This window comes from Crassostrea angulata, chromosome 7 (genome assembly GCF_025612915.1).
Source record: "Crassostrea angulata isolate pt1a10 chromosome 7, ASM2561291v2, whole genome shotgun sequence".
Taxonomy (NCBI): domain Eukaryota; kingdom Metazoa; phylum Mollusca; class Bivalvia; order Ostreida; family Ostreidae; genus Magallana; species Magallana angulata.
Window position 1 is genome coordinate 40,559,535 of NC_069117.1, and position 13,687 is coordinate 40,573,221.

The window sequence follows — 13,687 nt, forward strand, 5'->3', positions numbered from 1 at the left end:
TATGAAGATAGTGAAATATCTGATTTTATTATCATTAAACATGAGATCCAAGAAATCTTCTTATAGTGATACAAATTCAAAGATAATGTGATTTGAAGTAAAGATTAAATAAATATATGGAAGTATGAACATGATGAAATTTAAATGATGACTATATTATTAAAAACCATTTGATACAGGACTGTATTGTAAGATTTATTTTACATTTATAGTGCATTCGGTTTTTTTTGGTGTATATGGAAAAACCTTTTTTTTTATTGTTTTCATTGTCTCTAATTTATACGTTATATTAAAAAATAGTATGGGCAAAATTCTATTTAACAAGGTCTGATTGACAATGTAGATTAGAAAATCTTTAGGAAAGCTAGAATAAGTTACAGGAGATCACGTCTCCTTATACAAATGTATTAACTTATCAGACTAACTTAGACTACATGTACATCAGAATAGCATGATGTAGCTGTATAATCTTTAAAATCAAAATAAGAAATAAGAAATTCAGTTTTCTGTAGAAGAATGGCCAAGCACATTAACTGTGCAAATTGGCAGTTTACCAGACGAGTAAACATCCCATTAGAATAAAACTTTGTGACTTAATGGCAGTGCATATGCTTTGCTGGAGGACCATTGCCTCTGTGAGCTGGTTGTTGATCCTGCTTGATGCTTTTGTAGTGGTTTTCCTCCCGAGCAGTTCTCTCATCGGCCACCGCCGCCCCGGCGATACCAAGATGATGATGACGACATCTATGGAAATCTTCCAGACTTAGCATTGTAAGTTTTAATGGGTAATGTTTAATTAACTCTCCTTCACATGTGTAAGACTCGGCAAACGAGTTGTCTCATACTGCATATGTGAGAACTCAGGAAATTTCCATCTGTATCCGATGTTGAATTTGATTGGTCTTCAAACAGAGTAAGATTTTCCTTAAAACACAACAAGAGTTAGATTTTAATGGAATATGATTTTTGGTAGTAGAGATGGACTTTTAAATCAAAATAATCTTGATAAATAGTTTACTGTTTCTGAGGAAGTGATCAGTTTAGATCTAACTTGCAAAAATATGGTTCCATAACTTTTTTGTAAGCAGTACATATACACATGTAAGTTCAAACATTCAGCTGAAGTACAAGAAATATATAGGGGACAGTATAGACTTGTGGGGCCATTTGTGTAATTTTCAAATTTTACAGGTTGGTTGGAATGTTACATATCTTGAAGAGATGATTTCCTCAAATTTATAAACAGTGTGTCAATACGTGTCAATACACGTATAAAATTTGTGGCTAATAGTTACCTATAGATATTAAAATTTTATGATTCTAAAGTATTACATGTACCATGACTGTGATTTCAAATACAACATAACATTTCGGGCTTTTGGCTAGTTACATGTATATCCAATATTAAGTGTTTATAAACTTCATATTTAAGAATATTATCATGGATTTCCTGCCTATTCTATCCATTTTGTCTCTGAAATAATACAGCAGAAAAGATAAGAACTTGTTTCAACTTAAGAAAGTGGTTGACAGTAGACATGCTGTCTTATTTACACAAGCCTGTTAAACCTGTACCCGTTGACTTTGGGGCATGGTAAGAATACATGTCAACTCAATGTTCACCTAAACAGGAGCCATGAAATGCCAGATGAATATAGCCATGTTTCCAGTCAAGCCGAAGATGAAAAGATTTATCAAGATCTCTGTTCTCTAAAACCGTCTCACTCTCAGGTACAAAAAGTCATGTGACCTAGCACAGTGTCATGTGACTTGATGATGATTCCAATCATCATTTTCCCCTCTTCAGTTTTGAGTTTGTAGCAACTTTGAATTTATGTTGAGTTCACATTCCCTCAGCTTTGGTGGTGTTGGAAGTATTTAGTTTCTATTGTGTGTGCTTCACTGTAAGTTAATATTGATAAATCATCACTGGTGCATTATAAAGAAGGTTTTGTTGTATAAATGACAATTTTAAGGTACTGTGGTTTCATCAAAATTCTTTGAATACCAATTTTCGTGGATTTCGTTATTTGGTTGATCCACAAAATTAAGAGTTCATTGAAGTGCAATTTCTATCCACATTTTGTATTGAAAGGGTCATTGGCCACTAATTTATGTATCCTTGAAACTGATTTTCACTTTATCCACGAAAATTAATATCCTTGAACATTAATGAAACCACAGTATTTCATGAAATTATCTAGCAGTCTGAACATTTCTATCAAAAGTTGAGAATAAATAACTGTTATTTGATAATTAAGGCCAGAAAAAAATATTGCAAGTTTCTCAGGCGAAAAATTACAGAATTTATTATGACAGGGATAAAATATTTTATTTTCTTTGCAAGGGATTAATTAACTCGATTTAACTTTAAGTATTAAAACATTGAGTTTTTCTCCTTTACAATATGGGATTAATCTGTGCTAAGATATTAACACTTTGAATAGTGCCTGCAGAGAAACAAAACATGATTTTTATTTGGTCCTTAAAAAATTACAAGTTTTTTAAATTTATGAATATAAAGTACCAGTAATGTGTCCTTTTATAATGTGTTTTATTTTGTGTTTTTGTCTTGTTTGTTTTGTTTTTATTTTTGTTCCCCGCATGCATTTTTCTTCTGTTTGGTTTGATAGACATCATGACCTAGATGATAATGAAGAAATCTACGATCATGTTTATCAAGAGGATGATGATGAAATTTATGAAGATTTATGTACAAGGAATAGGCGAGAATCAAGTGTAAGAATAATTGATTTTTTATTATAATTATTTACTGTAGTATATATACACCATTTGAGAAATAAATGATGATAGAGAGTTTATGTATTATAAGTTGTTGAAATAAAAATAATAAAAAAATGTACAGTTGAACGTGATATCTCGAACACTGATATCTTGAATACAATAGATATGTCGAAGTGATTCATAATTCCCATCCACTTATTTTTTGAGTATTTTACCCTTGATATCTCGAATACCTGGATACTTGTAGTTTTTAAACAGTTCCATCTATTTCAAAATAACAAAGTTTGACTGTAATTTGGTGAAGCCAGCAGAAACAGATAAATAATAAATTAATAAAATATGAAAGATATGGCCTATTAAAGCAAAACTTTAAAAAAAAAACGCTTCATATGTGATCCTTCCTAGTAAATTCTTCTGATTCATGTTTTCCTGAATGAATATTTTCTTCTTTTAATGTAGAATCTTTTGTCTTTGTGTAATACACCTAGTTGTACCAGTGTTATTATTAAAGTTTTTTTCATTTGAACAGTTCTTGATGTGATGTTCAACGACGATCGTTTAACATTTTGTATTTTATTTTTATAAATGATTACAAACTAACTCTAAAGGTTGTTTATTATTACTTCAGACAAATCAGTTAATGTGTGAAATTTGCTAGATAATGCAGGAGATAATCAGGAGATACAATGCAATGCCTTTTTTATCTTTCAGATTTATGTAGGTTCAAATGATGTCTGCACTTTTTGTATCCTAAAGATTTTTATAAGATCAAATTGTGTAACTGCCTTTTCTTATTCTTCAGATTTCTGAGCTTCCAGCCCCAGTAACAAAGAGAGACTATTGCATTAAGGAATTACATGATACAGAGAAAAACTATGTAGATGCACTGCGCATGATCCATTTGGTATATGAATTAAATAATACATAACTCATAATTAACAAAGCCGTTGCTACGAAACATGTGTTGTGTCTCCATTCACTAGATTTACAGTTAGATATTGGAGATTTGTATAAATCGAATTTTTTGAAATGAAAATGCACAAAATAACGCGAAACATTTCATCATGATTTTTTTGTTTTTTAGAAATTTAATAAACCTTTAAAAGATATCATTTCAAAAGCGGACAGAGATGTCATATTTGCACACATAGAAGTAAGTAAATTCATCTACTGTTTGTAGATACACTGCAACACTTTATGTATATATTCAACTTCTTGTACATACTAAAGCTGTTTTTGTTTCTTTTTGCAGAAGCTTCTGGATGTTCATGAAAAATTCCAAGCTGAATTGCAATCTGCTTGCACTAGTGGAAAACCCAAAATAGGGGAAGTATTTGTGAAATATAAGAAAAGTTTACTTTTGTATGGAAATTACTGTTCAGACATGCCAAAAGCTCAGGAAAGGCTGGAAGAGGTTACCAGGAGGAATGAAAACATTAGGACTCAGATAGAGGCAAGTTCAAGCAAAAACAATTATTATTTACCAAAAAAAAAATCTAAGGTTATAATATACTGTATACAGGATGCAATGTTTTTTTTCCCCCTTTTACACTTGCAAATGGTTTTGCCCCATCTTGAATTCGCCCAGTTACAGTTGTGTTAACAGAAATTTTATTTGCGACATAGAATTTGCCCATTCTTAAATTTGCCCTCTGACAACAAGGTGTGAATATTTCCCTTTATACACTATATATATGAAAAATATTAATACTCATACGTGTTGCACTATTTTTTATCTCTGTTACCAGAACTGTGTTTTGTGTACACTAAACAAGCATTGGAGGGTCACATGTCAAACCTATGTCAATTCTAGCGTCATTAGAGCAAAAACTTAAAGGAAATTGATGGCTTAAAGAAAGATTAAAAATATTTAGCAAGTTTTCATATGTATAACCCATTCTATGGTATTTATGATTTATATTTGACAGAATTGTGAACGGCTGGCAAATGATGGAAAATTTAAACTTAGGGATTTACTTCATGTTCCAATGCAGAGAGTCCTAAAATATCACTTATTATTAAGGGCAAGTATATATGTATTAAATGCATAGTATATCTTTATGATGACAGAATTAAGCCTTTATTTTCCCATGAAAAATTGTTTTATTTATTTTGGCTTTCAAAAGAAGTGGGATCAAACATTGTATATCTTCATGTTTTTAATTAGAAATTTAAAAATGCATTATATGTTCATGAATTTTGCATTTTGAAAATAAAAAAAAAAAAACCCAGTGTAACAGGTACATGTATTTTGACTATAACATACTCTCTTCCACATTAAAATCTCAGCGTGATATGCATATATTTACATCTACCAAGTATAATTTTCTCTATTTCTTACGGAAAGTTATAGTTTAAAATTCATAGCTGTATAGAAACAGCCAGACTGAAATCTACACGCCCCATTTATCGATTGGTTAAAATCTGCAGCGGCTGAAAGTGACAGGACTGAAATTGACATGCCCTTTTTATCGAAATTCGGGATATGAAGGTAGCGATCATTGCAGGAAAAATTTACATGTATTTTTCCTGCAAGGCTGCTACCTTCATATCCCGAATGAATCACAAAAGAAAGCATTTTATTGTTTAAATATACACTTAGCCAATAACATTGTCAGAGAAAACTTTATGATTAAACATCTCTTAATCTACATTACAATGTATTGTATAAATGGAAAGCAAGTCCAGTGTTATTTAATTTATAATTTTCTACAGGAGTTGATCAAACAATCAGGGAAGCAAGCTGAGGATAAAGATTCCTTAGAACAAGGTCTTGAGGCCATGATGGTACGTGTACTTTATAAATTTGTTTTCAGAAGATCAGAGCTTTAAAAGAGAGTTGCATGCCTGATTGTGATTGGCTGGTTTAGAACTTTCACAATGAATTCGTGCGAGCGAGTAGGCATTTTATTTATTCCATTCAAAGATGAATGCTTGAATATTGCTGAAATTTATTAAACTGCTTTCAAAAATGTTTGGGTTAAAATTTGCATTAACTTAAGTTTACTGTACTGTTTGTTTACATTGGATTTATAATTTTTGTGTTACCAATGATTTCAGGATTTGTCTCTTTATGTAAATGAAGTGAAACGGGACAATGAAACTCTTCAACTGATCGAAGAAATACAATCAAGGTAAACTCCATATATATTTTCTTAATGTATATGTATATAATTTATTGCTGCAAAATATCATTTTAGATATATGTATCAATATTGAAATGAATGTGGTAAAGATGTAAATGACCTCTCACCTTTTTCTTTATTTCTGTTTAGCATCGGAGACCTTCAGATGGTAAGAAACGCGAGCATTTTAGAAACGAAAAAATTTGTAGCTCTTTTGTACACGTATTATAAATTGCTTTTTAAAAAACATTACAGTGGATATGTAGTAAGCTGGAAACTTAAGATATTCAATTTTTTTCTTATATATACACAAACATGTAAAAGTACAATTGTAGAACATGCACACTTTCTAACCATTACCTTTGTACAGTATTTACCCAAAACAGTGAGTTCTGTAATATTGTTTTTTTTTATTTTGTGTGCCCTTGTACATCTATTCTTAAATTAGCCTGCAATGTCCAATAACCTGTGTTTTACATCAGAGTCCATTGTATTAGAAAGAAAAAAAAATATCATTGCATTTGTTTGGTAAAGTTTGCAGTTACTGTTATAGAGTAGCAACTTTTGTATTTAATGAAATATGAATTTCATTGTGTAATAACTGTATTTATAGCTTTAATAGCAAACCCACTGATGAAAGTCATTCAAATCATACATGTACGTGATTGTATAGGATCATAATACGAAGAAGTCTGCATGCTGTAATTTTTCCCCAGCAAAGATTAGCAACCTGTATACTTGTATCATTACATAACAGCATTTTTGAATGGCAATATCAATCATTTGAAATATTCCGGTATTATATTGACAATACATGTAGATAGCTTAGCGCATAAAAGTTATTGTTGATTGCTATTTATGCAGAGAATTACGACAATGTTATGCATTTAGTATTTTACAGTTAAAAAAGTTTTACATCCAAGTATTTTGGTACATGTATTGCATGTACCATGGAATAAACCCATTTGAAAATTCCATACAATTACATGTACCGCGGTACAGACATTTCAATATACTGTTCTCCTTTTAAAGTAGGACTTATAAAGATAAACAGAAATCAGAAAAGAAAAGAATTTAATTTTTTTTCAGAGTGAACTTCGATCTCTGATTTTCGTGTGGTTTCTTTTTCAGCCTGCTAACACCACATTAAAGGATTACGGCAGACTACAGAAGGATGGAGAACTAAAAGTCAAAAACCACACAGACAACAAGATCAGAATTAGGTGAGTATCTCTTTGTAATCTTTATTTAACCTCTTTACTGAATCAAGTGCTACTGTCTGTAATCGGCTGCAAAATTATGTGTTCTAAGGTGTTTAGTTGCATTTGTAAGAAAAGCCATTTTCAAATTGATAAATTTAACCTACCAAGTAAAATATTTGGAGGAGTTGCAAAAAATATTCTAATGAATTACAGTAAAACACTGTTATAGCGAACATGCTTATAATGAATTGATGCTTAAAGCGAAGTTATTTTCATTCTCTGTGACTTTATTTCATGTTGTAAACTTGCTGGATACAACGAATTACGCTTATAACGAAGCAAAATCGCCCTTCCCTGGGGCTTCGTTATAAGCATGTTTTGCTGTAATTTCATTTTACTGTTCTTTCTATCAACAGATACATTTTCCTATTTGACAAGGTCATGCTTATGTGTAAGGCAAAGGTAAGTGTAAAATCTTAAACTCTTGTGTTGTGTACCATATATTGTTTCAGTGATTGAAATCAAAAGAGCATACTAGCTAGAATTTAACTATAGCGAATTACTCTGCACAACATGACAGATAATGATAGTCATAGTTCAAAGTTCATGGCATTGCACATTACACGGTCTCTTTTGACAGTCGTACGTGATACATTCATTCATACTTCATGTGTTCTGTGCACGAAATGTTTCAATGATTGTTGTGTCTTTATTGTGTAGTAATGTTTTACATTTAGTAATCTTGTTTGTCAATTACATGTATTTTTTTTTTGTTCATTTATTTTTTTTCAAATTAAGCCTTAATTTTGTTTATAGAGGGTGGGTGCACCTTTTAAGGTTCTCAATCAAATTCCATTTATTCCAGTCTTCTTTGAGAGAAAACCATTTTCTTGAAAAGCATATCGGCTACTTTTCTTCACTGCAAATTTAAAACAAGGGGAAAAAAAATATCCCAAATGTATTTAACCATCTATCAATGAAAATGTAATCTGAAAAGAATCTCTTAACTATTTGACCACCTTCTACTTAAAAAATAATGTAAATTTTACCAAAAAAAAGTAGAGAAAGGGTTGCATCCATAAGTGTTTTGATTTTTGTTTCGGGTGTTTTTTGATTCCTTGCCTAACCTTCCAATGATTCTTTTTATTATGTGCTCTTCCCCAGATGGTGGATCGATTGTTTTCGGTAAGGCACTAACTGTTGTATAGAATTATATTCTGATTGGAAAAAAATGATCATACTTGTATTCAAAATTTTCAACTCGCTTAAAAAAAACCTCGGGGACACCAGGTGATGTGATCTACGATTTCAGGAAAATCTCAAACAGCTCGGCTAATATTAATTACATGTATTTGAATGTATAGTGTGTTTCAATAATCGTTACATTAAATATCTATTTCTGTATCATAGGGTAAATTACACTGCTCTTTTCATACCTAAACACAATAATTTCCATGCTTTGCCAACCGTACTTGAATTTTACATTGTATGCATTACATTCATATAATTTACATGTACTTAGATACTTTGTACTGGTATACTATTTTAGGAGATGAAATTCGTCGCTTGTGATTAATATAATTTACCGTATCTTACATAGATAGAAAGTTCATAGCTGTAACACATCTTTTTTATATCAAGTCAAAATTAAACAAATAGAAAGATTGAGTTGTTTGAAATGACCTGATCCTTCTTGATATGTGTACTAATATAGACCAAATTTAAAACTGGCATGGCATGTCAAACTGATGATGTGATCCCTTAAAAAATCTCAACTGGTTTCCTAAACTCTGGGTATATGATCCCATGGTAGAAAGATAATGTTTTCAAATGGCATTTTTAAAACCAAAAATAAAAAAAAGTCCCTATATATAACCTTTGGTTGTAGTGTTTGATTTGCACAATATTACCACTAAATATTGAACTATTGGAAAGGGTTTAGCAATTAAATTTTGACACGGGTATTAGTGTACATGTATTTGTTTTGGAATGAAATTAGCATTATTTTGTGTGTGTATTTATGAAATTCCTATGTTTGCACAGTAAAGTTCATTGTAAGACAGTAGCATTGAAAAATATGATAAAAACCCTGATTTTATTTGGTGTAAGGAATGATATGTTTGATGGTAGGTATCTGTATTTATTTATTGGAAATGTTGCATCATGGTTTTTCAATGATTATTTGACTAGTACCTGTATCTTTATTTTTGCAAGCTTTTCATCATTATAAAATCCATCTGAATGTTGTATGCTTTTCATGCATGTTTTACCTTCATATTGATTGTAAAGGAAAACCCTGCTGAATTTATATTTGAATTATACAATTTTTTTTTCTCAAGAAGATCAAGAGGGGCATTGGAGAGAGTGCCTAATGGTTTGCATGTCTTGGCTATTTGGTAGACCATTTTGTTGTCAAAATATATTTTACATGTATATACCATGATTTAAAATTAGCCTGCTAAATGGCAACCTAATTTTTAAGCTAATAGAAATTCAAAAGTCTGCAGTTTAATAATAGCTCATTAAAACCATTAAGTTCAGCTTTAGCCAAACACAAGAGGGTCAAGCGGTCGTTTGATCAAGTTGAAAAAAAAATATAAACCCACCAAACAAAGCTGCAGCATTTACCATTAAACACTCACTTATACATTGTAACTTTGGAAATTTACATGTACAATATGTACATTAGCAAATTTGTAGGTTAACTTGTGAAAACTTTAGTCTGGATAAAATGATTATTAATCATGAGTGTTAAATCCCTTTCCTTGATAATTTCTTTTGTTGCTTTCTTGTAGGGAGAATCATACAGCTTCAAAGAAGCCATCATCCTGGCTGTGTACAAAGTTCAAGACCAGCAACCAGCCAACAGGGAGACCCAGCGCAGAGGAGATAAGGTACGGTAACTAGGGACCAAAGAACACCCCCACCCCCCACCCACCCCACCCACCAAAAGGAAAGGGGGGATAGAATGGTAACATTAAAGATATTCTGCAAGAGTGAGGTAAACAGAGAAGGAGGTGAGGGGGGATTGAGTGTGAAAATAATAAAAAGTATCAAAGAGAAAAGCAAGTTTTGCTGATTTTAGTGGACTGGTTATGAATGAATTAAGGAGAGGGGATAGAGTGATTGGTGGATTGGTGCCCTCTCTTGTCATTTCTATATGTGGGGGTGGGTGAGGGAAGGTGGATGAAGAAATTTTAGTATACATGTAATAGTTAATGAACTGTGATGTCAGTTTTCAGTCTGAAAAAAAAAACAAAAAAAGACACAACAACACAACACTGTAAATCTGCATTAAAACATGCTTTTTTAACCTATTAAGTTATTGGGTTATTTTGATTTTTGCAGTGGAACAGTTCTTTTGTTATGGGAAAGAAAGATGGCTCAAATGCATTCTCCTTCTTTGCCAAAACTGAGGACATGAAGGCTAAATGGATCGATGCAATAAAACTGGCATTGTAAGTATGGTAGCAGAACATTTTCTAATATTTGTTTTGACGCTTTGTAAAACATTTACTATCTGTAGTGTTACATGTATTAGAATATGTACTGTTATTCTTTTTTGTGAAAAATTAAACTAAAAAGTTAATATTCATTTTCAATCAATGGATCCATTGTCTAAAGATCGTAATCAAACTGGTGTTGATTGATGCATTGTGTGTGAAATGAGCATCCCCTTTTTTATTCCAGAGAAAATGCATCGCCCCCACAGGGGATCAATTATGTGATGCACACGTTTGACCAGCCAACAGAATGCAGTGTCTGTGGGAAACTACTCAGGTATTGGCATGTTTAAACATGTGTATGAGTGAAAGAATAAAATGAAACAATAAATTAAATGATACAAGTAATTGATATTTTTGGGATAATTTTTGTAATGGAGAAACTACCTAATCAGATGTATGGAGAAGTTTTTGTTAATGTATTGAATTATCTGGAATATCTATAACATAACTCTATTGTCCATGTAAAACAATTGTTAGAATTGTGGACAATTGTGAAGCTTTCCTAAACATGGATATTGTAGGAACACTTTAGAGAAAATTTATTATTGTTTTCAACAAGAGACATCTTTAACAACCTCTTATATTATTTTCTTTTCCTTTATTCTTTTCTCCAGAGGTGTGTTTTTCCAAGGCTACAAGTGCACAGGTGAGTTTCTTCCTGACATTTTTGTAATTTTTTTTATCATGAGATTTACAGTGAAGGTTAAGTTTCACAAAGTGTTAGTTCATGAAATCTACTGGTTGCTAGATATCTTGAGATTCAGGTAAAAGAAAGAGAAAAGAAAGCTCTGTAAACACAAAGTAACAAATTGTAGCGTTGACACGTTCTTAAATGAAAAAAAGATAAGAAGAATAAGATTTGCTTTGTTTGTATTCTCAGACCCAGGAAGTGATATAGCCGTACATAAGGAGTGTATTGGCAAGAAGCCAAATACAGGCAGTAGAGGTAAGTTCTCTTGCAATTGGTCCAAGGCTTCAAACAGGAAGTTCTTCTTTGACACAAACTTCTGTTGCCGGTAATTTAAAAGCAGATACGTCCTTGGTTTTCACAGGAATGCAAGTAATCAAGCTATAAACATTGAAAATGTTTGATAATGTTTTTAAATGAAATCCAGTTGGGGAAAAAAATCATATAATATATTGATAAGAAATGCCCAACAAGCATTTAATGTGAAAATGAAGCAGATTCATACAATTCTAGTGTATTAAGGTACATTGTTGCAAAATTAATACAAAACTGCACTTTCACTTATAAATCCTCAACCAGTTTACAATTATATATAGTACATAGGTAGGAATTGCAGTAAAAGAAAATTGATAGTAGACTGTTGGGAATTCCAAAGAAATTAATTATGGAGTTTATGATTGTGGAAATCCTCCATTTTTCTTTCAGTACCACCTATTCCAGCTCGTGTGATGGGTAAGCTTTGCATTGAGGTTCCCTTCCATGGCTTTTGTTTTTAAACCTTTATCATGACATGCTAGCATGCTTTTGGGTTATGTTTTTCATTTATGTTTATCTCTTGATATATTAGATAACAAGTCATATACCCAGTTGGCAGAACTGATTGCAATGTATAGAGTTTTTTAAACTTCATATGTTGATCAGAATTGATATTAGTTTCAGTGCAGACATACATGTTTAAATATCTTATCGAATGAATCTATAGATTGGCACACATTTGATTGATTTAAAGGCCCCTTCACACAAAATTGTTTATCTCAAGTACCAAAATTGTCAATGACAAAAAATACATTTCCTGAAAGTCAATTATTGTAAACTATAATATGTAATATATGTTTTTATTATCACAAGTTTTAGTCTGCATTCTGTAGCCTTCATTTTTTTGCATGACATTCTCATTATATTTGGTTTGCACAGAAACTTCTCACACTTCTACATATATGGAAGTCATTCATGAACACCACAGGTCAGTTTGTGGTGCTAAATCAAGCTTTGAGTGTAGCAGAACTGATATTATTTTTCAAACACGTAAGTCATTTTGTTTGCGTTACTTGTAACCTGCAAGCATCTGCAGGACATGGATGCATGATCTGGATCGTCAGTTGTTTAGCTCTGTGGAATGTTTCGGCAGTAGATGTTAACTATTGTTGAGTGTGTATATATATATACTCTGCATGCAATATTTATTTCTTACGTATTGTCATAAAGATTTTGTTGCATGAAAAAGATTTTAGCTCTCTTAATCTTTACTTGATTGATTAATAATCAATAACTCAAATTTCTATTAACAGCAGGAAAAATGGGTTTTCCTAAATAAAGCAAAACAATAGGGGCTCTCTTGCCCCCTGCATTCTCTTTGAATGCATTATGTGTTATTAGAATGATGCAATAATTAATCATATTTCTGAGTTAATTGAGCTAGTCAAGTAATGCTTTCTGTAAGTTAACAATAAATTGTAAAAATTAAGATTATTAATTCTGCAATTCAACTGTTTTGCATCAAATCCTGAGTCTCAGAACATGAAATTGCAAAAGTAGAATTTTTTATCATTATGATAGTTTCATTACATTTACATCAGTCTAAAAAATAAAAGCAAGATTTTAAATTCTACGAGATGTGTCTCTTGCAGATATTACCGTAACTTATTTAATTAGGAATCTACAGTAATGAGATTTCATTATATGTGGGTCCTCTGAGTCACACCGATCACTTTCGATTAACTCATGTGATCTTTGTGCGAGTTTCTTAATGTTTTACCTACACAAGTACATAATATTCCTTTGCTAATGTTGAAATGAATCATTAGCATACATTTTGAAACCTTTACAGTTAACCAGAATTTTGATCTATTTGATCCTCCATTTTACTGAATTGGATTTTTGAGCAACTTTTTGCTTTCTACCTGTATATTTTGCTGAATTGCAATCCTTTGTGAGGTCGTATTTTACTCTGGTGACCATTTTAATAGATTCTTGTTTTAAGAAGTAACTTTATAAATATTTACACTTCATTAAATCATTATTGAACTAATGATATCAATCATTTTGTTACTGAAGTTTTCACCATATTTGTCTTCCAACCTAATATCATACATAGAAAAAATATTCTCGTGAAGTCATTAAATGACCTTATTTTGAAATGTG

At 31.4% G+C, this 13,687-nt stretch overlaps 1 protein-coding gene across 9 annotated transcripts in view; it reads left to right on the forward strand.

Moving 5' to 3' along the window:
* The window catches only part of LOC128192196 (protein vav-like), a 30,992-nt gene that overhangs the window by 7,462 nt on the left and 9,843 nt on the right, over positions 1-13,687 (forward strand). For 3 of the 9 annotated variants that reach the window (XM_052864692.1, XM_052864694.1, XM_052864693.1), the window contains exons 5-23: positions 673-771; positions 2,634-2,739; positions 3,548-3,649; positions 3,830-3,898; positions 3,998-4,198; positions 4,674-4,769; positions 5,461-5,532; positions 5,806-5,879; positions 6,021-6,039; positions 7,002-7,093; positions 7,489-7,534; positions 8,237-8,257; positions 9,868-9,966; positions 10,421-10,530; positions 10,763-10,852; positions 11,193-11,224; positions 11,459-11,524; positions 11,972-11,998; positions 12,461-12,571. In XM_052864692.1, the coding sequence (XP_052720652.1) occupies positions 673-771; positions 2,634-2,739; positions 3,548-3,649; positions 3,830-3,898; positions 3,998-4,198; positions 4,674-4,769; positions 5,461-5,532; positions 5,806-5,879; positions 6,021-6,039; positions 7,002-7,093; positions 7,489-7,534; positions 8,237-8,257; positions 9,868-9,966; positions 10,421-10,530; positions 10,763-10,852; positions 11,193-11,224; positions 11,459-11,524; positions 11,972-11,998; positions 12,461-12,571 (1,532 nt within the window). Of the gene's footprint in view, positions 1-672; positions 772-1,631; positions 1,732-2,633; positions 2,740-3,547; positions 3,650-3,829; positions 3,899-3,997; positions 4,199-4,673; positions 4,770-5,460; positions 5,533-5,805; positions 5,880-6,020; positions 6,040-7,001; positions 7,094-7,488; positions 7,535-8,236; positions 8,258-9,867; positions 9,967-10,420; positions 10,531-10,762; positions 10,853-11,192; positions 11,225-11,458; positions 11,525-11,971; positions 11,999-12,460; positions 12,572-13,687 lie in introns of all 9 variants that reach the window. The other 6 variants (XM_052864697.1, XM_052864698.1, XM_052864695.1 and 3 more) reach the window with 5 other exon arrangements.